At 55.3% G+C, this 23,035-nt stretch overlaps 1 protein-coding gene and 1 long non-coding RNA gene across 5 annotated transcripts; one reads left to right on the forward strand and one right to left on the reverse strand.

Moving 5' to 3' along the window:
* Positions 1 to 36: 36 nt before the first annotated feature.
* On the forward strand, positions 37 to 9,197 carry LOC103013238 (uncharacterized). Its single transcript, XR_452140.2, has 3 exons — positions 37 to 388; positions 624 to 734; positions 8,365 to 9,197. It is a non-coding gene; the product is annotated as an uncharacterized LOC103013238 (long non-coding RNA).
* DDR1 (discoidin domain receptor tyrosine kinase 1) lies at positions 4,603 to 21,949 on the reverse strand. 4 transcript variants are annotated; one of them, XM_057554074.1, is made up of 19 exons: positions 21,804 to 21,949; positions 18,336 to 18,504; positions 15,440 to 15,575; positions 15,247 to 15,349; positions 14,817 to 15,045; positions 13,352 to 13,499; positions 12,984 to 13,092; positions 12,307 to 12,493; positions 11,951 to 12,197; positions 11,309 to 11,404; positions 11,042 to 11,193; positions 9,990 to 10,155; positions 9,190 to 9,300; positions 7,859 to 8,103; positions 7,563 to 7,690; positions 7,134 to 7,349; positions 6,433 to 6,667; positions 5,709 to 5,858; positions 4,603 to 5,596 (listed from the first exon to the last, which is right to left on the reverse strand). In XM_057554074.1, exons 3-19 carry the CDS (start codon positions 15,531 to 15,533, stop codon positions 5,456 to 5,458), a joined length of 2,757 nt encoding a protein of 918 aa, XP_057410057.1. In that variant the 5' UTR covers positions 15,534 to 15,575; positions 18,336 to 18,504; positions 21,804 to 21,949; the 3' UTR covers positions 4,603 to 5,455. The 4 variants fall into 4 exon arrangements, with proteins under 4 accessions (XP_057410057.1, XP_057410058.1, XP_057410059.1 ...); XM_057554075.1 differs by lacking the exon at positions 21,804 to 21,949 and adding an exon at positions 19,704 to 19,874; XM_057554076.1 differs by lacking the exon at positions 18,336 to 18,504 and having other exon boundaries at positions 21,804 to 21,936.
* Between the last annotated feature and the right edge of the window lie 1,086 nt (positions 21,950 to 23,035).

Genomic DNA, 23,035 nt, shown 5'->3' on the forward strand with positions numbered 1-23,035 from the left:
TTTCCCCACCCGGGAGCAAGCTGAAGCGCGTCTGACTACAACTCCCAAAAGGCATCGCGGGGAAGCCTAGAGGGGAGAGGCTGGCTTTTACTTGAGAGAGTCGGGGCCACCAGAGGTTGGGCCTCTTTGTTCCGCGTCGCTCTCCACCCTCTCGGCCAACGGCAAATCTAACCGACCTGAGCTGGAGTGGGGACGCTGGGAGTACAAATGCCCTGAGAGCTTCCTGGCGGAGGCGCAGAAAAGACATGGTGGTGAGGCGCTTGGGTTTGGAGACGCACGAAACTGGGTTCTTTGAGCTCAGTTGCTCCCCGTGAATTTGGAATATGCACTATCCAGAGCATTTTCTCGAATTAGGAGTTAATTCGATCCAGTGCGCCTTCCTCGGCACGTAAGTACTCAATAAATCTTAATTGTCACGTCCTCCATGCTTCCACCCACCTCCCCACCTCCCGTTTAATTAGAAGATCCTAATAAATGTAGTTTTAAAAAGAAACCAATTGTTTGGTCTGATTTGATTTATGAAACTACTGCCGGGTAAGGAAAGGGAACGTCTTCAGCCAAAGCCAGAGCTACACGTCTCCCCACATTCCTATAAGGCAAGTTTTGTTATTCCCACTTTGCAGACTAGAAGACGGAAGCTCAATGAGATTAAGAAGTTTGCCCACGGTCAGACAGCTAGAAAGTGCCCGAACTGGGAGTTGAAGTTCATTTGCGAGTGACCAGGAATCAAAATGGTAAGAACTAAGACTTTGTTATACCTTGTAGCCCACCCATGCTTGTTTTGTTGTTCCGTTTCTTTAGCAATGTTTAAAATCCTCAAAGAATGACACAAAACTGACAAAGCTTCTTTATGGCAAACGTTGAGTAAGGTTAAAAGACAAATTACAATCTGGGAAGAAATATTTGATAAAATAGACAAAATACAAAGAACTCTTGTAAAGCAATAAGAAAAAGAAACAACACAGTAGAAATATTAAGAAATAACAGGCAATAAACAGAAGAAATACAAGTGCCTTGTAACCAAATGAAGAAACTCTCAACTTCACTCTTAATTAAGGAAAAGTAAATTAAAGAAATAATAAAAAGTCCAATTAGAAAAAAAAAAAGGATTGACGACCTCATTGTTGGCATGAGTATACATGAGCACTTAACCATACTCATTTTTTTTTTCATACTCATATATTTTTGTGGAGGGTTGACATAGGCACACCTTTCTAAGGGTAATTTGGCAGTATGTACCGGTGATTTTAATGTAATTACCCTTTGACCTAGCAACTCCCCCATTAGGAAAGTAGCATACTGGAATTCTGCCACATAGGTACAAAGATATACATGCAAAGATGTTTACTGAAGTGTGTTTGTTGTTGTAGCATGAAAACAATGGAAACAGTCCAAATGTCCATCATTGGGAGCTGGTTAGATAAAATGTGGGTCATTGCAATGTAGAATACTGGGCAGCGCTTGCAGAGGAGGTCACTGTCTGCATACTGGCCTGAGCTATGTACCACCTATCATGATGGGGACAAGAGCAGATTACAAAATGGCATACCTAATCCAGTGCCATCTCTGTAAAAGAAGCTTTTATGTGTGTGTTAAACTCACATAGGCCATATGCTTCATTTTGACTAGAGCAAGCAAGGAGGAGCTGGGCAGACTGGTCACAGTTCCCTACAGTGTAGGGAAAACTAGGACTACACTGTCCAGAACAGGAGCTGCTAGTCACCTGTGGCTATTTAAATTTGTTTTTCCATAAATTTATTTATTTATTTATTTTTGGCTGTGTTGGGTCTTCGTTTCTGTGCGAGGGCTTTCTCTAGTTGCGGCACGCGGGGGCCACTCTTAATCGCGGTGCGCGGGCCTTTCACTGTCGCGCGGCCTCTCTTGTTACGGGGCACAGGCTCCAGACGCGCAGGCTCAGTAGTTGTGGCTCACAGGCCTAGTTGCTCGGCGGCATGTGGGATCTTCCCAGACCAGGGCTCGAACCCGTGTCCCCTGCATTGGCAGGCGGATTCTCAACCACTGCGCCACCAGGGAAGCCCTATTTAAATTTAAATTAACTGAAATAAAATTTTCAATTCAGTTCCTTGGTCACATTAGCCCCATTTCAAATACTCAACAGCTACATGTGGCTAGTGGCTACCTATTGAACAGTGCAGATATAGACCATTTCCATGATAACAGAGTTCTCTTGGAGAGCCCTGCCCTAAGGGATGCAAGGTGTCTGATGTCAGGCTGAGCACAGGCTGAGTTCCTGGAACTGGCCTTCAGAAAGAAAATCACCCTGGGCTCCTAGGAGCTGAGATTGTGGAAAGAGCTCCCTGACATAGGGTTATCCACCCTGTGCTTGAAAACGTCCTATGTTGGGTAATGGAGAGCTCATGCCCTCCTCCCCTCGGGTAGCATCCTGGAGAGAAAGAACAGAGCCAGGAGCTGACGGGCCTGTTTTCCACCAGCTTCTCCATTTCCCAGCTGTGCTGCCTTGGGCATGTTGCTAACCTAACGAGAGGTTTTCTTCTCTGTGAAATGGCAATAAGTTTAACTACTTCCTGCGTTGTATTAAATAAGATACAATATGTAATAAGTATGGTACCTGGCACAGAGAGGGTGCTCAGTAAATAGCATCATCATTACTAAAAAACCAGCCAAACAAAAAACATGTAAATTCGTATCTGTAGTAGGTCCTACAAAGAAGAGAGGCATGTGCTCAGAGAGCATCAATGGCATTTGACTTGGTCGGGCAAGTCAGGGAAGGTTGCTGAAGGACCAGCAGGAGTTAACAAGGCAAAAACAGCAGGGAATTATGTGCCAGGTGGAGGAACAGCAAGCTATAAATGCCATGTGGCAAGAAGGACTGAGTCCATTGGAGGGACTGAAAGAAGGCCAGTGGTGCACAAAGCAGGAGGAGGGGCAAACTTGGCCAAGAAGATTTTGTTCTTTATTTTAAGGTCAATGGGAAGCCATTAAAGGGTGTAGAATAAAGGAGTGGGGTCAGATTTGTGTGTTTAAAGATCACACTGGCTGTAGGCCTGTAAACAAACCAGACAGGAACAGAAACAGATCCTGGGAGACTACTGCAGTGGTCCAAGCAAGATGGAGGTGGTGTGTGCTCCGATCGGGTTGGAGACAGAAATGATGAATTTAAGGGAAATATGGAATCAAAGGCAACAGAGCTTCTTGATAGACTGGACTTGGGAAGTGAGAGTAAGGGAGAAGGGGTGTCAACGATGATGCCCAGGTTTCTGGCTTGCGCAGCTGAGCTGCCATTCACTGAGTCAGAGAACCACGGAGGAGCAGCAGGTTTGAACATGCTGAGACTGAAATTCAAATGAACCCTGGGTGGTTGTGCAGGTCTAGAGCTTAAGAGTTCTAAGCTCAGAAATTTGGGAGTTCTCGGCTCACTGCCATGGCTTCTTTTGCTCACCATTCTGGGTTCTGGCCTCTAAACTATTGTCTTGTCAGTGCTTGTCTTAAATTGTGGGCCACAGTGGTCTGACCTGTGTAGGTTCCAGCAGGACTCAGACCTGTGACCTGGAACCCCAAGGGCCTATCAATACAACCGAAGATTAAATTATCTTTATTGTCATCCTCATTATCCAGTTGGCTCATTTTGTAAATGTCATCAACTGAGACCCCAGGGTCTTTATTTCACATGAACTGCCATCAAGATGGGTCTGCCTTTTCCCATACTTGCAACTGATTTTTTTTTTTTTTTCATTCCAACCAAATTTGAACTCTGTTAAATGTTTTCTTGGCAGCTGTGGCTTATCCTTCCAAGCCTCTGAGATAATTTAGTGTCTTGGCTTGGCTCTCAAACAATTCAAACCTATTTGTAATTTGAACACTTGATCAGTCTAATACAGGGATTCTCCTCCTAGGACTTCCAGACCCTGGGGTGCAGGCAGTGGGAGAGGGTTTCCTAGAATTTGGGCAAGAAAAGAATTAATCTCTATTTTTATTAACCTCTAACTGAAATTTAGCGTTTCCTCCAAATATGACTATGAGCAAAACCCCCAGTATATTAGCAGTACCTGTCACTTGTCACTAATAGACACCACAGCTATTCTCATATCCCACTATAGCTGTAGAAATCTCAGAATATCATTTATGCTCATTACTTTTTGAAAATATCAATAATTATTACACCTGCTACTAGGCTTATTATTAAATATATTTAAAAGAAGCACATATGTTACTATATCATTTTTTTAACATTTTGGTAAATGCTTTGATTTCCTGTTATATATATGTAATCATAATTGTGTATTTTATATATATATGAAATACTTTTAAACGGGTTTTAAAACATAATTCTGAGGAGGAATCAGTAGACCTCTCCACACTGCCAAAGGGGTCCATGGGTCAGACAAGGTTAGGACCGCTGGCCTAATCCACCTCCCTCCAGGCCTCCTGCAGAGCTCCATATTCATGTGGGACCTTAGGTCCCACAGGCGAGGGCCTGGCTTATGCAGAAACAGAACGCTATGCTGGGAAAAACACATGTTAGGAAATGGAGTGGGAAGAAGAGGGAAAAAGAGGGGAAGGAAGAAAGGAAATGGGTTTGGGGGGGCAAGAGGCAGATTTCACCAAAACCCCACTCATAGCTGTGGAAAACTCAACCTTTATTATTACCTGCCTAGTGCAGGGGATTAAAATAGCATTGCGCTAGATCCATATATTAGTGTAAAAATCTGTGTCTCTCCCCCCCAAAAAATGTACAAACCCCAAGTGATTATAGAAAAAACAATGTGGCAGCTACCATAGAGATGTCCAACCCCAGGGCCACGGGCCATTTCTCTCTTTCCCCCCTAATCCCAATACTTATTCCACAGAAACATACAGGCTTAGAGAAGTTCTACCTACAACAGGGCAGGTGGGAAGTGGGGAGGCTGGGGGGGTAGGGATCACCCCCAAGTCCAGTGTTTCAGAGGATGGAGGAGGGAGAGGCCAAAGCTGAGGGCAATCCCAGGAGGAGGCACAAGGGAACCCCTTTCTCCCTTTCTTGTCCTCCTCACTCCCCAGATTCTCAGCCAGTGGGGTCCAGTGTGTGACGGAGAGAGAGAGAGGCTGGGGGCAACAGCCTTCTCTCCAGGTACCAGTGTTGCCCAGGGGGGCCCAGGTGCTCCAATGGGCCAGGTCCAGTGTCTGCCCTATATTTTCTCCCACCTCCCCCAAGAGATGGCTAGAGGAGGTCAAAGAGGATCCCATCCACAGGGCCAGCTGGGTGGGTGGCAGGGGCTTCTAAGAGAGGAGCAGGAAGGGGGCATGAGAGCATATCTGGGGAAGGGAGGGCGTCAGCTCCCCGGCAGGCCCAGCCCACCTTAAGCCACACTGCCTCTCTCAGAGGTGAAGGGCGGTCAGGAGGGGGAATGGAGTGGGTTGCGCTTAGCTCCTCTTGTTTAGTGCCGCTGGCCTCCCCTGAATCCTCCCTGAGGGAGGGGCGGCTGGGTGTTGTGATTCACACTGTGTTGAGCGCATCCTCTGCCAGGAACCGATGCAGTTGGGAAAAGGGTGGTCGCTGCTCAGGCTCCCGGCTCCAACACCGAAGCATCAGCTCATACAGGCCCAGCGGGCAGGCCGGGGGCCGGGACAGGTACACCTGCATTGTGGCAGCGTGGATGAAAGGCAGGCAAATGTTCTTTAGTCCCCAAGATGACAGGCTCTGGCCCTCCCGGACCCCCAGACCCATCTTCCCTCCCCTCTGCTCTGACCTGCCGGCCCTGGTCCCGGAAGAACTCCCCCGCGTTCTCGATGACTTGCTCATCGGTGAGCTGCCCAAAGGGCTGGGCCCTGCAGAGCATCAGCACCTCCCACAGGGTCACCCCAAAGGCCCACACGTCACTGGCAGTCGTGAACTTCCCCTGGTGCATGAATAAGGCAACAGAGGCGGAGAAAGGCATCAGTCAACAGAGACCCTCCTCCTCTCCCCAGTGGGACCCCACATCCACTCAGCATCATCCTCACACCCACCTGACTCCCTCCCAACCCCCGGCGCTCCACCCTCCTTAGCTGGCCCTCTTTCCCACTAAGCCTGCTCCTCTCCTCTGGCTCTGCCTTCTTTCTTGTGCTCTAGTCCTCTCCTCACCTCTTCCCGTTTCTACCCATCCTGCCCCCCATTTTCTGGTCCTGACTCTCCCAACTCATCACCTTCTATCTCTAGCCTCCTTATCTCTCTTCCTCTCTGCCACCCTGACTCCATCTCTCACACTCGCTCTTGGCTCCTGGACCCTTTCCAATCATACCATAACTCTCTGCTTTCTCCAGTCCCTTGAGCCAGAGGGAACCTTATAGAGCATTGGTCCAAACCCCCACTTCAGAGATGAGGAAAACTGCAGTCCAGGGAAGGCAAGTGACTGAACGAGATCCCAGAGCTTAAGTGGCAGCCAGTGCTCCCCTAACCGCCCCTCCCTTCCCGCCTCTCTCAGGGCCTCTCACCATGAGGATGCACTCCCAGGCCATCCACCGGATGGGCAGCACCGCCCGGCCCTGCACACGGTAATAGTCCCCGGCGTAGAGGTTCCGGCTCATGCCAAAGTCAGCGATTTTGATGGTGAAATTTTCCCCAACCAGGCAGTTCCTTGTGGCCAAGTCCCGATGCACAAAGTTGAGTGTGGCCAGATAGCGCATGCCCGAGGCAATCTGGGCCGCCACATGCAGCAGCATCGGGTAGCTGAGTATGGAAGCCGACAACAGCGGGTTATAGGGGCAGCTCTAGACTCGTCCCCACCTCACAGATTCCTGGGAGATGAAGGAGAGCCCTCTCCCCAGGACTGGGTTACCCCTCCTCCTGGTGTGGAGATGGAAAGCCCTGGTGGAGGCCAGCGGGTAGGTGCCCACTCAACCTTTCTTTAGCTCATCCGACCCCAGGGAGCTACCGCTTTTGTTATGCTCCACAATCTGGACTCAGGGACAGTGAGGGCGAGAGAGCACAGGGAAGTTCCTGACAGGGTCCAAGTCCCTTCACCACCCTCACTGTCGTAATCTCCAGCCTTTCTGCCCCTCAAGTTCTAGATGAACATGGCCACATGTGTCTCATGCCAGGCCCCCTCCCGGAACCTCTACCTGCCTGCCCATCCCATGTTCCCCCTTTCCCTCTAAGCTGGAGTGAGGGGAGCGGAGGAGATCCCCTTGTGTACCTGATGGTGGGCCCCTGGGCCGCCTCCCCATCTCTGTCCTCCTCCACCGCCTTGTCCTCTAGCTGGTGGGCACTGAGGAACTGGTTGAGGTCGCCATTCTCCATGTAATCAGTTATCATGCAGAGGGGGTCGTCCTGCACACACACGCCCAGGAGCCGGATGATGTTTGGGTCCTTTAGCCTCGACATGATCTTCACCTCCTTCAGGAAATCATTCCTGGAGAAGCAGGAAGAAGGTGGCGGGATGCCGAGGGGCTGACCTGCAGCTTCCCTCCAGCTCCCACAAACCAGTGCCCCACTCCCCCACCTCTACTCACGAGTCCCCAGACACTCCCCCACTGTTGGTCTCCACCATGTTTCTCCCTAGATCACTCCCCTCTCTTCATGGCCTCCCCCCTCCCTTCTTGCAGATGCCATCCCTGGTCCTCACCTGGCATTCTTGGTGGCATCTGGCCGCAGGATCTTGACAGCTACCAGTAAAGGGTGTTCCTTGCACACACTAAGGGGGAAATCAAGACTGACCAGATCTTGAGGGTTCTCTACCTCACACAGGTGCACCTGGAGAAAGAAGGTGATTTGCTACGGGGTCACAAGGTTCACCAAGGAGACATGGTCAATTGGGACAACACAGATGACGGTTTCCCAGCCAGGCGGGATGTTTGGGCATGGCATCAAGAAAGGCAGAGAGGCAGACACTGTTGATGGCTGGGCAGGAATCCTACTTACCTCCCCAAACTGGCCCTCGCCAAGCTTCTCCTTGAAGCGGAGCCTCGACCGAGGGAAATCCACTCTGGGGGGCCCATCCCCAGCTGCCCCTGGGGGCAGTGCAGGCACAGCATAGGTATTGCCTCCAGTGACACCCTGCAGGGTGACAATGTCAGCCTCGGCATAATGGGGGACGCTGTTCTGGGGAGGTGGGGGCAGAAGCGGGGCACCCGGCTTCTCAGGCTCCATATAGTCCCCACTGCAGGCTGGAGGGATGAGGGAAAAGAAGATAGGACGAGGCATCAGGAACAGCCCCCGAGAGCCACGGTTCTCCACACCCCCGTCTCCCAGAGGCGCCCCGTCTCCCAGGTGGGTGAGAGACTGGGTCTACCCTCCTCTTCTTGGTATTCCACCCGCCAGCCTCAAAACAGAGAAGGTGCTGGCATGGGATAAGAGTTAGCTGCTACAGAGCTTTCAAGGCAGTGGAAATGGTTGAGCAAAGAATGTCATAAAGTCTTGTTTTCTAGGGATCCCAGCACAGTACAAGACCATGAAAGAAGTTTTGGCTGCAAGTGGAATTCCTCTACCCACCATTGGAAGAAGGATGGTCCCAGCCATCCGGTCACCCTCCAATTTCCAAACCCATGACCCACTCACCGCCAGCCACTGTCATTCACGTAGCCATTCTACCGGTTGCTTTCATCCTTTCATCCTCCCTGCCGTGGCTACCCAAGCCCTCCCTGACCCAACACACCAAGCTCAAAGACAAGCAGAGACAGGGGCACACAGAGGGAAAGGAAAACAGTTCCTCACAGCCCGCACAACATGGAGTCTACAGACAGAGGAGAGGAAGCAGAGCTGTCCCCCCTTGGCCCTGGGGAAGGGGTGACGAGAAGAAGGTAACACAGAAGAGAAGGGCAGACAGGAAGGGCGGGGGCGTGAGCAGAGAGAGGACATGTTGGGGGAGAGGGCAAGCACTGGGGGAGAGGCCGTTCTTGCAGCTCTAGAGAGAGGGGAGAGTGAAGAAGGTTTCACTTCAGGCTCAAGAGAGCCTGGAGCCACCATAGCAACCTCCTGTCTGGCTCTGGAGAGCTCAAGAGATGGGGTGGAACAGGAGGAGGGGAACAGCTGAGAACCAGGGAGATTTCTACTCCTCAGCTCAAGGGGGAGGCCTTAAAAAGGAGCAAGCAGCAGCAGAGGACAGCTAAGGGCACAGGAGCTTCCTCCTTGGGAGCTCAGGAGAGCAGAAGAGGCCACAGTGGGGAGAGGAGGGAGTGCAAGGTGTGAGGACTTTTCCCTGCCCCAGTAGAGGTATGGGGAGCCTGGCAGAGACTAGGGGCAGAGGGGCTTACCCTGGGTGTTGGTGGGTTTGGCCCAGGCGGGTGTGGGGGGGCCCGGGCCTCGAGGGGGGCGGGCGTAAGTGGCCAGAAGGAGACGGTAGGCTGGATTGGAGAGCAGCAACGCTGTCGGGAGAAGGAGGGGGGGAAACACGGGGAAGGGATGAGACTCAAGGCTAGACAGGGAGACACAGAATAGGGCAAGACTAGGGCTGATGAGAACAAATGTACTAAGAGACAGAAATGGAATAAAACAAGCATCTGGAGAGTGCTGGATAACTGGATGGATAGGTGATGGATGGACGAACAGATGATGGATGGATGATGAATGGATGGATGGATAGTGAATGCATGGATAGATGATGGATGGATGCATGGTTGATGAATGGATGATGGATGGACGAATGGACGTATGAATATATATGGATGGATGAACAAACAGATGGATGAATGATGAATGGATATATAAATATAGGTAGATGGATGGAATGAACATGGTGAGTTTAGGAGAGAGGAGAGGAGCCAGAAAGACACAATGAGAGGGCACAACAGAGACGAGAGAGGGATGTGTGTGGGACACAGAAACAGGATGAGAGCACTGGGGACTGTGAGTAATGCATGGAAACTTCCTGAGGGAGATGATATGGTAAAGGACGTGGAGTAACACAGAAGGCTGTGACCAGGGACACACAGAAATAAAATGAGTTGAAACTGGGGAAGACAGTAAAAGAAAGGAATGGTAAAGGAGAGGAAAAAGGATACACTAAGAAGACAGGCAGAGGATGGAGGTGGGACTGGAACAAGGAAGGTCTTACCAGAGCCGTTGGGGACATTGGGAGCAGAGTGGGGCGGATTCCCACGAGGCCGGGGCTCCTGGTAAGGGGGTGGTTCTCGAGGGCCGGGGCGGTTGTTGATGAGGATGGTATCCCCAGGGACAGAGAGGTGAACCGTCAGCTCCTCTTCTAACACCCGACGCTCGGCCTTGTCATGGGGAACGGGAAATATTAAGCGCAGCTACCGCTCAGCGCGCCCTTCCCAGCTCCTGGTTAAATCCTACACCCGTGTTCCCTCCTTCAGTGCTCACAAAGTCCTGTAGTCGTATGTATTACTAACTCATCTCACAGGTAAAGAAAGACTCAAGGGCATTTAAGTGGGTTCCCTGATGTCCCGCAATGGGATTCCAACCCAAATCCTACCAGTCCATAACTATTAACTTTAACGCATATCACCACCACTGGACTCTGGCCTGGAAGACGTGGGCTTAGGGTGTGCCGCACTTCTTCCAGTTGCTCCTCTAGCTCCACTCGCCACCTTCTCCCGCTGGGCTTCTGCCCCAAGAGGTCGATCAGTGTGGACTGCATCAACGGGCTGGGTCTGGGCTGGCCAGATAGGAGCCCCAGCAGGAGTTTGGAGGGCAGACAGGAAGTGAGGTCAGGGTGTTTATTCTCCCAGCCCCTCCCTAAGGGATGGACCCAGGTGAGCTGCATCCTGGAACCAAAGTCCATTGCCCCTCTCAGGCGCCCTCTCCACACACTCCTCCTAGATTCCTCCCGCGTTCCAGTGACTGCCTCCTTCGCTCACCCCACAGACCCAGGGATGGTAGCAGCTCTGCGGTGACCAGGCCTGGGGAACTGCACTGCTTCTCGTGATTTACGGACACCCTGCCCACATCTTTCTACGTGGTCTCCTTACTAAGCCTCCCTCAAATTATTCTCATCCGACTGTGCTCTATGGTCCCTGCTGGATCCTAACTAACGCAGGAGTCCCGACACACACTGGCCTCACTCTCCACACGCACATCCTGCCCATCCCTCCCCAGGCTGCCCCACCCCCAGTAGCCCAAGGGTCCCCACCCCACTCTGCCCACCTTGCTGAGGAGCTTGCGCCAGTGCAGCCGCCACAGCATGAGGGCGATGATGAGCAGCAGCAGCAGGATGATGGCCACCAGGCAGCCAATGAGGATGGCAGTCGGGCTCCCCTCGGCCTTGGCCACGGGCTGCTGGCCCCTGGGCTCCAGCTCTGGTGGAGGCAGAAGGGTCAGGACCAGGGGAGGCTTCCCACCCAGGCTGAGGGGGCCCAGGGAGGACTGGTGACAGGACCCACATGCCCTGGCGGGGGCCCCAGGGCAGCTCACCCAAGCTGCTGAAGTTGGTGGGAGGTGGGCCGGGTGGCCACCAGGGGGCTGGTGCGAAGGTGCCCCCCAAAGCCAGGGAGGAGTCATTCACGACATCTGGGGAGAAGGAAGAAAAAAGGGGAGGTCAGATAGGGAGGAGGCGACCAAAGGGAGGCACACATGCATGAGACCGAGGGAATTCTATTATTCGGTGAGGAGTAGGAGCAGGGCTGATACTCAATATATGTACCAACCAACCAGGATAGGTGGTGGAACAGGATCCTGGAGGGTCCTGGATGGTTGTGGTGGTGCTGGATGTTAATCTTTTAGTTGCTGGATTGTGGGGAGAAGTGGGACTCCTGAGGAGAGCCCAGGGTGGGGATCCTGGCTGTCAGGAGGCTTAGAGAAGAGGCTATTTCTCAATCAGCACAGAATATTTCAGTATTTTAACAACCACACTGTCATACTGCTCAACATCAGTCGTGAGTGAGGGGCTCATAAACAAAAGACTGAGACAGGCAGGGGGAAAGGGGGAGGAAAGTGTTCAAATTATTTAGGGCAGCCTTACTTGTAAAGTCTCATTGGTGCCGGGAGTGGTTATTCGAGGGCACTATGGGTTAGTAATACCAGAGGCTGGGAACTGGGCAGAGACCAGGGGCTTACCAGAGATGAAGGAGATTTCGCTGAAGAGTAACCACGGCCCAGCAAAGAGGAAGCGACACTGCAGAAAGCGGCCCACTCGGCCACCGAGGGGCACTGACACAGTCCGGGCTCTGGGGTCCCCCAGGCTGCCCCCCAAGGCATGGCGCACGGGCTCCCCCTCCCAGGCCATGGCAGGGCCCCTCTTGAAGCGACACTCCACCCCGCCAGGCAGGCGGGCTCCCAGCGTGTGCATGTTGTTACAGTGGACCTGGGGGAAGGAAGGAAGGACACAAGGTCAAGTCCAGGAGAGCCCGAGCGAGCACCCCAGGGCACTCACCCTGGTCTCAGAGCCCTCCCTGGGAGTTGGCCGCACTTACCTGCATGGCATGGAAGGTCCTCAGCCGGTCAAACTCAAACTCCATCTCCACATAGCCGCTAGGAAAGCTGTGATTGCTCCATCCCACATAGTCATAGCCTGGCCAGACCCGCAGCTCCTGGCTCTTCCTAAAGTCATCCAGCCCCACCACGCCATCTGCCAGCTGGCCCAGACCTCCGTACTGCAGCCTGGAGAGGAGGGGAGCCGAGGAAGAAGAGGTTGGAAGAGAAGAAAGTGTCACCTATCTGGGTGCTCTACAACCCCCATCCTCCAGTGGCCTGGCCAGTGTAGCCCAGCAACCCCCCACCCCTGCCCCAACCTCACACAGCTCTCTTACCCCCACCCAGGACTCTCTAGGGCACCTTGAAGTCACATGCTACACAAAGGCACCGCCTCTAAGGGACACCGCTCAACCTATGATGTGTGTATTTATTGTGACAATTTGCAACAGATTTAAGTGTCTTACCAGAGGCAGGCCTTTCTCTAATTCGCACAAAGTGTCACATTAGCTAGTGGTCACCTTGCTATCCCTAAATCCTGGTCCTGTCCCTTGAGCCCCACCTAAGCCATCCCTCTCTGCAGTTCTTCCCTCTCACTGCCCAGACAACCCCCTCCCCAACCCACTCCATCCACTCTCCCACCCCAGGCTCCATGTCCTGCAGGGCCCGCTTCTTTCACCCGCCAACGGTGTGTGTGGTGTGTCCATCGTAGGTGGAGTCGTTGAGGTGCACGGCCTCAGATAAGTACATCGTCTGCCCCACAGGGGCCATGTAAGACAGGAGTCCATCTGGGGCAGGGGGAGGAGGGGCGTTAGGGGCACGGAGCCTCCATCCCCCACCCCTGCATCAGGCCTGGGCAGGTTTCAGGTCCCTCTCTCGTATCCCTCCACAGGCCGCTGGCATGGAGGAGGCAATGCTGGCCAGTCCTCTCCTCACTCAGAGTGACAGATTCCCAACAGGAGAGAGGATCCTAGATGCCCCTCTCCCCCATTCCCACTCCCCAGTCCCCAGGACAGGAATGAATCCTCAGGGGTCTGAATGACTCACCCTTCCAGAGGCAGCCATAGAGCTCCACCCGTAGACAGACGCTCATGACTCGGTCCGCCCGGGGATAGAAGCGAACCAGTCGGGCCACCATGGGGGGCCCAAGGTCCTTCAGCACCACTCCCCCAGGATCCTCATTACCTAAGATCACCTGTGGGCCAGGACGCAGGGGTGGATGGGGGAGGAAGGCTCCAGATCGGATCTAATTTCCCAGCCACCAGCTGCTCCCTGGCCCAGCCCACAATGGCCACAAAGAGACTCATGAAGGGTGGCACTGAGCACCCAAGGCATGGAGAACAGCCAGGCATTTGTAAGACAAGGGGCTGCAGCAGAGCCCCCTGACACCTCTCTGGGCCTGATGGTCTGTCCTGACCTCTAAGTCTCTCATCCTGTTGTGCCCAGATTCTACCCAGTCCCTCGCAGCTCTGCACCCCTGCTCTGGCTTCCCCTCTTCCTGCACCCATTCCCTCTGTTCACTCAACAGATGCTGGCTCAGCACCCACTCTGCACCAGCCAGGCACATTCCTGGGGGTGAGAATCAGTCCCTCTCCTGTAGGACTGACAGTCCAGTAGGAGAAACAGCTGTGACAAACAAGAGGCAGCTGGAGGTGGGGAGTCAGATAAAGGCTCTATGAGGAGGTGATATCTTCGGGGAGAACTGAATGGAGGGAGGAGAGCCTGTGGACAGCTGGGGGAGGAGCTTTCCAGGCACAGAGAACAGCAAGTGAAGGTGTCCTGAGGCTGTGGGGTGAGCATTTACCAGGAACAGCAAGAAAAACAGCATGGCCTGGGTGGAGCGAGAATGGGGAGAGGGGTAAGGGATGTGGACAGGAGCCAGCACAGGCTAAGCTTCTGCACCCACGAAGGACCTCAGCTTTTGTTCTGGCAGCGAGGAAAGCCAGCAGAGGGCTGTGAGCCAGGTGTGAGGCATCTGCTTTGCATTTTCTCAAGTACCCTGGATGTAGCCTCCAGGTGGAGATTTGACTTCAGGAGAGAAAGAAGCAAGGAGAACAGTTTGGGGACTACTGCATTCATCTAAGCTGGGGATGGTGGGGGCCTGGCCTAGGGGTAGAGGTGGAGGTGGTAAGAAGTGGGCAGATTCAGGAAATATCATGGAGGTGGAACAGACTGGCCTTGCTAATGCTTTGGAAGTAGGAGGTGGGAGAAAAAGAGGAATCAGGGATATCAGCTTATGGTGGTACCATTTCCTGAGCTGGAGAATGCTGGGGGAGGAGCAGGTTTGGGATGGGAATGGGGCTCAACGTCAGCTTGAGAAGTTTATGGTAAGTTTGAGATGACCATAATACATCTAGGTGGAAAGTGGTCAGGTTTGCAACACTAGATGGAGCTCAGGGGAGATGTCCGGGCTAGAGAGGGCGTACATTGCAGAGTCATCAGTGGATAGGTGGTACAGCAGGGGGACAGAGGAGGGCCAGCCTTCCCTGGGCACTGTCCTTGCCAGCCTCACCTCCTGGCCCCAGCGGTCTCTCCAGTCCATCCAGCGGTGGCCATCCCGGGAGTAGCGCAGCCGGTAGCTGGGGGAGAACTCCTTGCCCAGGCCCCCTGCGTGCCGCCCCTGGGTGCCCACCAGCGCCACCAGGTGCAGCCGCCGCAGGTCCACCTGCAGGTACTCCTCCTCCTTGGGAAACACCGGCCCCGCAGGGCACCATGCCCCATCTCCATCGCTGCTTTCCAGCCTGGGAGGGGGCAGGAAGTCACAGGGAACATCTGGCCCTAGGTCTGCCTCTCTCTCCAGTATTTAACACACACCCCCTAGTACTGTGGGGGGCTTCATTGGCATCGACCCTCTCAGAAGCCTCTTGGCTTGGGCAGAGGGTTGGAAGGGCAAGTAGAGTCCCCAGGGGTTCCCTCCGGGGCAGCCCAGGTGTGCCAGCTACCTGCTGTGGCGAGCAGCAGTGGAGTCTGACCAGGAGCTGGAAGCAGAGATGTCACCATCCGGGATGGTCCGGTCCTGCATGCCCAGGGCATAGCGGCACTTGGCTGGGTGAACACAGGCATACAGAGGGTCAAGGCTCCCAACTCGGTCTCCCAAGCCCCATCCCTCAGGGACCCAAGAGCCAGTCTCCTCACCAGGGTCAAAATGTCCCTTCATGTCAGCATCTCCTGTTGCCACCAAGAGCAGCAGCAGCAGCAGCAGTAGAAATGAGAGGGCCCCTGGCCCCATTGCTCTCGATCCCTTGGGCCTATGGGGGTGGGGGCAACATCTCTGCAGGGGACATAATGAGGGGGGAGGTTAGTTAAAGGGCAATCAAGAAGACTGGCTCACAGCCAATAATGAAGAGACAGAATGGGCTGCTTTGGGGATAATAGCAGTGAAATGACAACAACAGTCACTGTTTAACTGCATCAGCTATATTATTAGAATGCTTCCCATGTGCCAGACACTGAGCTAAATTCTGGTCCCCTCCCCACCTAGGAGACCAGAATTCTAAGCGAAGCGGGGGACCCCAGCAACCTTCCAATCTCAGTGTCCTCTGTAGCCCTGCTGGCCCCTGACCCAGCAGCCTCAGCCACACCTGGGAGCTTGGGAGAAATGCAGAATCTCAGGTCCCAACCTAGACCTGCAGAATCAGAGTCTGCATTTTAACACAATCACCAGGTGACCTGTGCCTATTAAAGCTTGAGAATCCCTGCTTTTTTTCCCCCTCACTGGGCCCCTGGCAGCTTGCCGCCTGAAAACCATTCCAACTACAACTTCTTATGAACCCAGGTATCTACCCTCCCCAGCCTCAACCCCAGCCCCAGCCCCAGGAAAATCGATCCTGATCTGTCTTCTTCCCAGCAGAGGTCTGCTCTGAGTTCTCCAGGCCCTGGAATCCTTTGGGACCCCTAGTGCCACCCCTCAAACCCTGATCCTCTGCCATCAAGTCCAAAGCATTCCATCCCCTCTCCCTGCTCTGCCTTTCTTCCTAAGACCTCGACATCCTATCCCCCCAGTTCCCAGTTTCTGAAGGGGGCTGCCTCAGAAGGAAGAGCCCAGGGCTGAGGAAAAGGCTGAGTTGCCTTGGAGATGAGGGCGGATCTAAAGACAGGGAAGCCAGGTCACCCCAGGAGGTAGGAGGAGTGGGGGGATACTCCCCCATCCCTTTGTCCTCCTCCAGCTGCTCCCACAATGCTCTAGGGCAGGAATGTAAGAGGCAGCTGAGACCCCACAGCTCCAAAGCAGCAGCTGAGGGGGCTGACTGAGTTATGGGGGGACCCAGGTATCAAAGGAGAGCTGGAACCGGAAGCATCACGCCTGGTCCCTTGGGGGTCTGGGAGCTGGCACAGGGGAGCAAGCTGCCGGAGCCCCAGGCAGCTGGCCTGGAATTCCTGGGTGCTGCTCTCCACCCCCACCTCTCTCGGGAACAGCAGGGCCCTTGTTCCCCTGGGTAACCTTCATGCCTATCCCAGATGAGTCATCAGAGCCAGACGGAGCAAGCAAGAGGAGCCCGGGGCAGACATACAAAGACAGGCAGAAGATAGAAGGCAGGGGGAGACAGGGCGAGAAACACAAAGCAAGAGGTAAACAGAGCAGGCTTCGAAGCGCAGGGCACAGAGCCAAGCAGAGAAACACACAGAGAGACGTCTGGGGCAATCTGTTCTCTGACACCCTGTCACCCCATTTCTCTCCACTGGGTCACAAACACCAAGGACAGGCCCAGAAGACCTACCCCAACCCCACTACAATCAATCAGTCAATCAGGCCCCCCATGTGCCGCCCCTGGGTGCAGCATGAGGCTGGAAGCCAGGGGCTGGAACACTCTGCCACAAGCCCTTCACCCTCTTCTCCCAACCCCCAACCCTCACCCCAGACAACACCCACACAGCTCTGTACACACACGCACGCACACACACGCACACACAACTGTCTTACAGACTTTCAGAGACAGACACATGTGACATCCTCATAAATCCATTACACACATAGACACCCCAGCCAAGGCAAACACAGACGGACACTCACGCACACATCACCTCCATCCACACCTCGGCATTCTTTCAAGTTCAATCCCATCACTTAGTTAATAGTCATCTTCAGACACCTGTGAACATGAAATGACAAACATGCTCCTACAATCAGAGGACAGTGTGAGGCACACACTCAGGTCCTCAGGCACAGGATCCCAAGAGAACTGGGGCCCACCCCCTAATACTCAAGGTGACCAAGCCAGAGGGAAGTCAAGAGAGTGGGGAACAGAAGGAAACTTGGGTGGCTGGAGTGACCGAAAAAAAAAAAGTCATTTCTCTATTTTCCCATATGCTCAGCTTTCATCTCCACTGTACCACTCAATTCTGGACACACTATGTGCCCTCAGCAACAGTGAGTCTGAGCACCAGACTCTGGCTGGGGGTAGAGGTGCTGGAAAGGAATGTCCAGCCAGCAGGGGACCTGTTGGGTGAAGGCTGGAGAGGAGGGAGTGGGGGAGGGACACTGAGGATGGTGCTCACTGGGCAATGACAGTAACTCCTGGCAGAACCAACTGACCATCCAACCCTGGATGAGCGGCTGTCACTGGCAGGTTATGGTGTCAGGCCGTCTCTCTGCTGGGCTGAGGCCAGGCTGCCCAACTGGGAGCTGGCTGGCTGGAGGCTTAACAGTTAGTAGATGTCCGCAGAGACTGGCCAAGTAGGAGGACAGGCCCACTTCTCCAGGAGGCCGGGAGATGATTCAGTAGGACCACATATGAGCACCTGTCTTCCTGGGGTTCAGTTCCTCCATACTGGGTAAAGGGGGTCCTTCCTCAAGGCTGGAACACCCTTTCTCGGAGGTCAGGGGGTCCCCCCCCCCATTTTCAGACAGTAAGCCAGAGCACTTGGGAGGCGGGCAGGGACAGACTTAGCGGCGCTGGACAACGAAGTCCAGCCCGGGAACATCTTGCCTCCCAGCCAGGCCCTCATCCTTTGGCCACCGCGCGTCCCCGGAGCCCCAGGCCGCCGCCCCCGCCTCTCCGTCCCGCAGGGGTCCTCCCGCCGCTCTTCCTACCTCTCATCGCTCTTCACGGCAGACCCCGGCGTCCGACACCGAAGCGGGGCCTCCTCGGCGGCGGCGGGGCGCGGGGAGGGGGAGGCGGAGGGAGCCAAGAGCCGGGAGCGGGAGGCGCCGGCGGGGCTCGGGTGTCGGGAGGCGGCTCCCGAGAGCAGCTGTCGGGGGCCTGTTCCGGGGAGAGGAGCCAGGGCTGGGGCGGCTCGGACCCAGGCGCCGCCTCCCCCTCCGCCCGCTCGCCGCGCGCTCGGGCCGCTGCCCTCCCTTCCCCCTCCCGGGCTGAACCGGCCCCGCCGCTCCCACGCCCAGCGCCGCCCTCCCGGCCCCGCGCTCCTCTCCGCCCCGCCACGCCCACCCCGCATTCCCCCGCGCGCCCCGGCCTCCCCCAGGTAACCGCGCCGCCGTCCCCGCCGCCGGCTCGGCGCTGCGTGCCCATCCCCCTCCACCCACCCACGGCCCACTCCCCCAGGATCCCCACAAAGAAGAACGGCCCAAGCAGGGGGCCAGCGGCTAACCGCTCAGGGCCTCTCCCACTCCCAGGCCCCACGAGGGGATGGCCTGCCTCCCTACTCCCCCTTTTCTGGTTTCAGTTCCTGGAGAGGGAGGTGAAGGGGAGCAGCCCCAGGGCACAGGGAAGGAGCACGTTCCCACAGGCCCGGCGCCCGGTCCAGCAGCAGGAGTTTGAATGGGGGAAGGGAGCAGGGCTCACCTGTCCAACCTGGCCTCCTAGACCTACTCTGTTCACACCGCCAACCTTGCTTCTGTCTGGCACCCTCTGAGCCTCTGGTCCTCCACACCCCAACCCAGCCGTAGGACCAGCCCCCTCTCTCCCAGCCCCTTCCTCTCTCTATTTCCACCTCCAGTTCCTCCCCATAACTCCACAAGGCCCTCCCCAGTCCTCTCAAGGACCCTGGGGTCCAGACTCCGAGGTCCTGGTTCCCCTGGGCTCCCTGCTCAAAGCCCAGGAGTGCTCTTCAGGGCAGCCAGCTCTGCCCTGGTGGGGTCGGAGGGTCTGACCGCTGGCAAGGATAGGCCCGGACAAGGTGAGTGGTGGGGATGAGGAGGAGGATAGGGGGGCAAAGAGAAAATCACGCACAGACAAAAAGTAACAGTACACGAGACCCAGAGAAGTTGGGTGCAGAGAGACTAGGTACAAACCCAATGTGAGAGAAAGAGCGGGAGAGCTGCTGGGTGAGGTGGGCAGGACAGAAGGGCTGTGGTGGTAACTGTGCCACCCCGCTCAGCGCTACCTGGGGCCCCACCACCTCTCTCCACACCCCACACCTACCAATCACCTGCAGGGTAAGGTCTCACGCCACTGCAGATCTCTGCCCCATTGCACCTCACAGTAGATAGATATAAACTTACCCTACGTGCAGTCCCAGACAACAGTCCCAAGAAAGAAACACGAAGTCCCAGACAAGTACACAAAAGCACTGCCAGGAAGAGGCTGGCCCTTGGGAGAGGCCAAGGCACATATGGGCACGTACTCCAACTCACGGGTCAACACACAAACCCTAGGGCGCCCCAACTGCTGAGGGACTCACTAACAGACAGCCCCATGGCCACCCTGAGAATTACCTCTTCCCATCGTCCCCTCCCACCAAACCCCCAGGGTTCCCCCGGCGCACCTACCCCTCCGGAGAGGGCCGCTGGGGAAGCTGGGCCCGGAGAGGCTGGGCCGGGGGTGGAGCCAGGCCGGGGGTGGGGCCAAGGTTTCCCAAGTAACCTCACCTGGGCGGACTCTCAGCCCCTCCTTCCAGGGGCTGTGCTCCCGGGAAGCCCCGGGCAGGCGGCCCGGCTGAGCTGCAGCCAGACCCCTCAGGGAAGGAGGAACATCCCCTCACACCCCAGTGGGACATTCCACAGCGCAGGCCCACGCTGACCCCGGCCAGGTGGCATGGCGGTGCCAGACAGAGGGGTCGACTGCGGAGAGTATAAGAAACCATAGAATCCTGAAATCCTTGCTCCCTCTTCTCCCCCAGGAGAAATTCCTAGTCGGTGATGCCCACCTCAACCCAGCCCAGAGCTGGAGGAGTGGGAGGGATGCAGGGCTGGGGCCCAGTGGAGTCAAGTGACAGCGGAAAGGGGGCTGGAGCCGGCTGGAATGCCAGGCTCTGAGCCGAGACTCTTAGGGGCCAGAGAGGGAAATCCCAGCCATTCAGGGGCCCCCAGAGTAGTACCAAAGACCTAGTGTATCCACCCACCCATCCGTGGTCCCCAGAGCCCATCCCATATCTCCTGAATCACTCACAGCTCCAGAGGCCCCCATGTCCTCCTGAGCCCCCAAAGGACCCTCTACCCCTCCCCCATCCGTGTCCTCCAATTCAGGGCCTCCCTCCCCTTCAAGCCAATGGCCTCCTGCTGCCCAGGAAAGAGAGGAGGAGGAACAGCTGAAAAAATGTGAGGAGAGGCATGTAGAAGAGAGCAGCTTCAGGCCTGCAGACTACTGGGCCACTACAGGGAAGCCCAGCAGGACCAGTGAGAGAGAGGATGGGCCAGATGGGCCCCACACAGAAGCTGCTGTCCCCTTCCTGGGAGGTGCAGCTGCCTCTGGGTCAGCAGCTGGGGAGAGTGAGAATCCACTGGGGGGTGGGGGGCAGAGTGAGGGGGTGGACAAGGCCCTGGGTGTGAGTTGGGCCTTGATACCACCAAGTCCACATGGGAAACTGAGGCCCAGGAGCAGGAGGAGGAAGAGATGATATAGCACAGGGAGAAAGATGAGACAGAGCTCAGCTGTGGGCAGCCTGGGGGATGGAAAGAGATGGGGCCATGGTGATGGAACTCAGAGAGGCAGGAGATAAACTGAGGCTGAGGCAGAGGGGAACTGGGGATCAGAGAGAGGAAAGGGATGAGAGGGCATACGGCAAAAGGTGGGAAGAGTGGAGTTTGGGGAAAAGGGCTGGGTGAGCAAGTGAACTGGAGTGGAGACGATGGGGAAAGGGTGGGGGGACACTCAGAGAGGAGGGCAGGAAAGAGAGGGGCCTCGAGAGGTGATACACCAAGGGGACGCCAAACAAGGACAAAGGGGAGAAGAAGCAGTTGGAATGAAACCCAGAGATGGGAGAAGAGGAAGATGGAGGCACGGGGATTGAAACGAAGGGACTGGGGAGAAGAGAAGAGTAAGGGGCTGAGAAGGGAAGGGACAACTGAGGGACAGACCAGGGGAGACAGAGGCCCCAACTCCAAAGATTGAAGCAAACCTGCTTCTGAAAGCAGGACACAGAGGCCCCAGACCTCTTGGTTGGTTACTTGGATACATCCTAGTCCTCAGCCCATCTGCCACACCACGGCCCCCAACTCTATTCCCCATCCTTTCCCTCCTCCCCACCCCTCTGGCTCAGGCACACTCCCCTCCTCCCACCACACCTCCAGCCTGGACCGCCCGGTCCCTCCCCAAGAGGGGAGGGCCCAACACCAGTCCCCACTCCTGCCCTCCCTGTTCGGCTCTCGCTTCCTCCCTCTCACCTCCAGCTCAGGGTTATCCTGGGTCCCAGTCCCCCCAGTCTCAGGCCTTTAGGGTTCCGGCTCTAGGGCTGCCAAGGCCGCCTGGCTTTGTCCGCCCATCCGGAGCCCCGGGAGCAGCTGCCCTGGCCAGCTGCGGCAGGCTTCGACGTGACCATGGCAACCCAGCCCGCTCCCCTCGCCGAGCCTCCCGGCCCCCGCAGAGAGGGAGGGAGCAGCCAGGCCAGGGAAAAAGGGAGGGGAGGCGGAGGACTGTGAACCGCAGGGAGACCGCAGACAAAGACCCCAGACAAAGGGAGATGAAGGGAAGCAGCGCGGGAGAAAGCAGCAGCGGCTGGCTGTGGCTGAGAGCTTAGGCAGCAGGCATTAGGTCCTGCTGAGGGAGAGAATCCAGGCAAGAGGGACAAACAGACAGGAGGTGGGAGAAGAGATTAACAGTGGTCCTTAGGAGGTCTCCTTCTGCGTCCCTAACAATTCATTTCTTCCGTCAGGGTTTTGCACTCTGGGGAGAACCAGAATACCAGTTTCCTAGTTGGTGAGTGCCCCCCCCAAGTTGTACCAAAGCATAGGAAGTACCCAAGGCCTAAAGGCACCCTCAGTTTTCCAGAACAATCCCAATTCAAACATATTCTGACCTGTCACCCCTGAAGTACAAATGTCATTGTCAGACAATGTACTCCAATTCTTGATTTGGAAAATATGCTTCCCAAAGCCAAAGGGGACTGATTAGGCTTGGAGAAAGTAGGGCCAGGAGGGAGCAGTAACGAGGCCTCACATGTGAGGAAGCAAAGTACCAAAAGGGGAGGAGAGAAAGCAAGGCTTTGCCGCTGAGAAGCAAGGAACAAAACTGCCACTCACCATCTAGCTCCTCTTGCTGAGTCCTACAGCCTGCCAGTCCCCTCATCAAAAAGATGGAGCTAATAGACCCCTGGGGGTCTGTTGGGATGATGATGTGAGATGGCGTACAGGCCCCATTGATGGAAACAACCATCCAAACCCCACTAACATGATCTCCATCTGTGGCGTTCTCATGTGTCACTTGGGTCCCTGAGTTCCATGTCCCAATTCATTCCACAGTTATGAAGGGTTTGTGCAGGGCAGGGTTCTGACAGTAAGAGCTATGAAGGATACATAGAGGAACACAACCCACTCTGGGCATTTACAGTCTACAGGGGGAGCCAGGCATGTATGTGTATATGTGTGTATAAATATGTATGTATATATGTATATATATA

The sequence above is a fragment of the Balaenoptera acutorostrata genome, chromosome 10 (genome assembly GCF_949987535.1).
Source record: "Balaenoptera acutorostrata chromosome 10, mBalAcu1.1, whole genome shotgun sequence".
Lineage (NCBI taxonomy): Eukaryota > Metazoa > Chordata > Mammalia > Artiodactyla > Balaenopteridae > Balaenoptera > Balaenoptera acutorostrata.

Excerpts from the sequence above, each read along its gene's own strand:
- DDR1 (XM_057554074.1), bottom strand. The coding sequence starts at position 15,533 with ATGGGGCCAGGGGCCCTCTCATTTCTACTGCTGCTGCTGCTGCTGCTC. Across the intron at positions 15,046-15,246 it reads ACTGCTGCTCGCCACAGCAG|GCTGGAAAGCAGCGATGGAG; the intron begins GTAGCTGGCACA and ends GCCCCCTCCCAG. Across the intron at positions 5,597-5,708 it reads TCCGGGACCAGGGCCGGCAG|GTGTACCTGTCCCGGCCCCC; the intron begins GTCAGAGCAGAG and ends GCCACAATGCAG.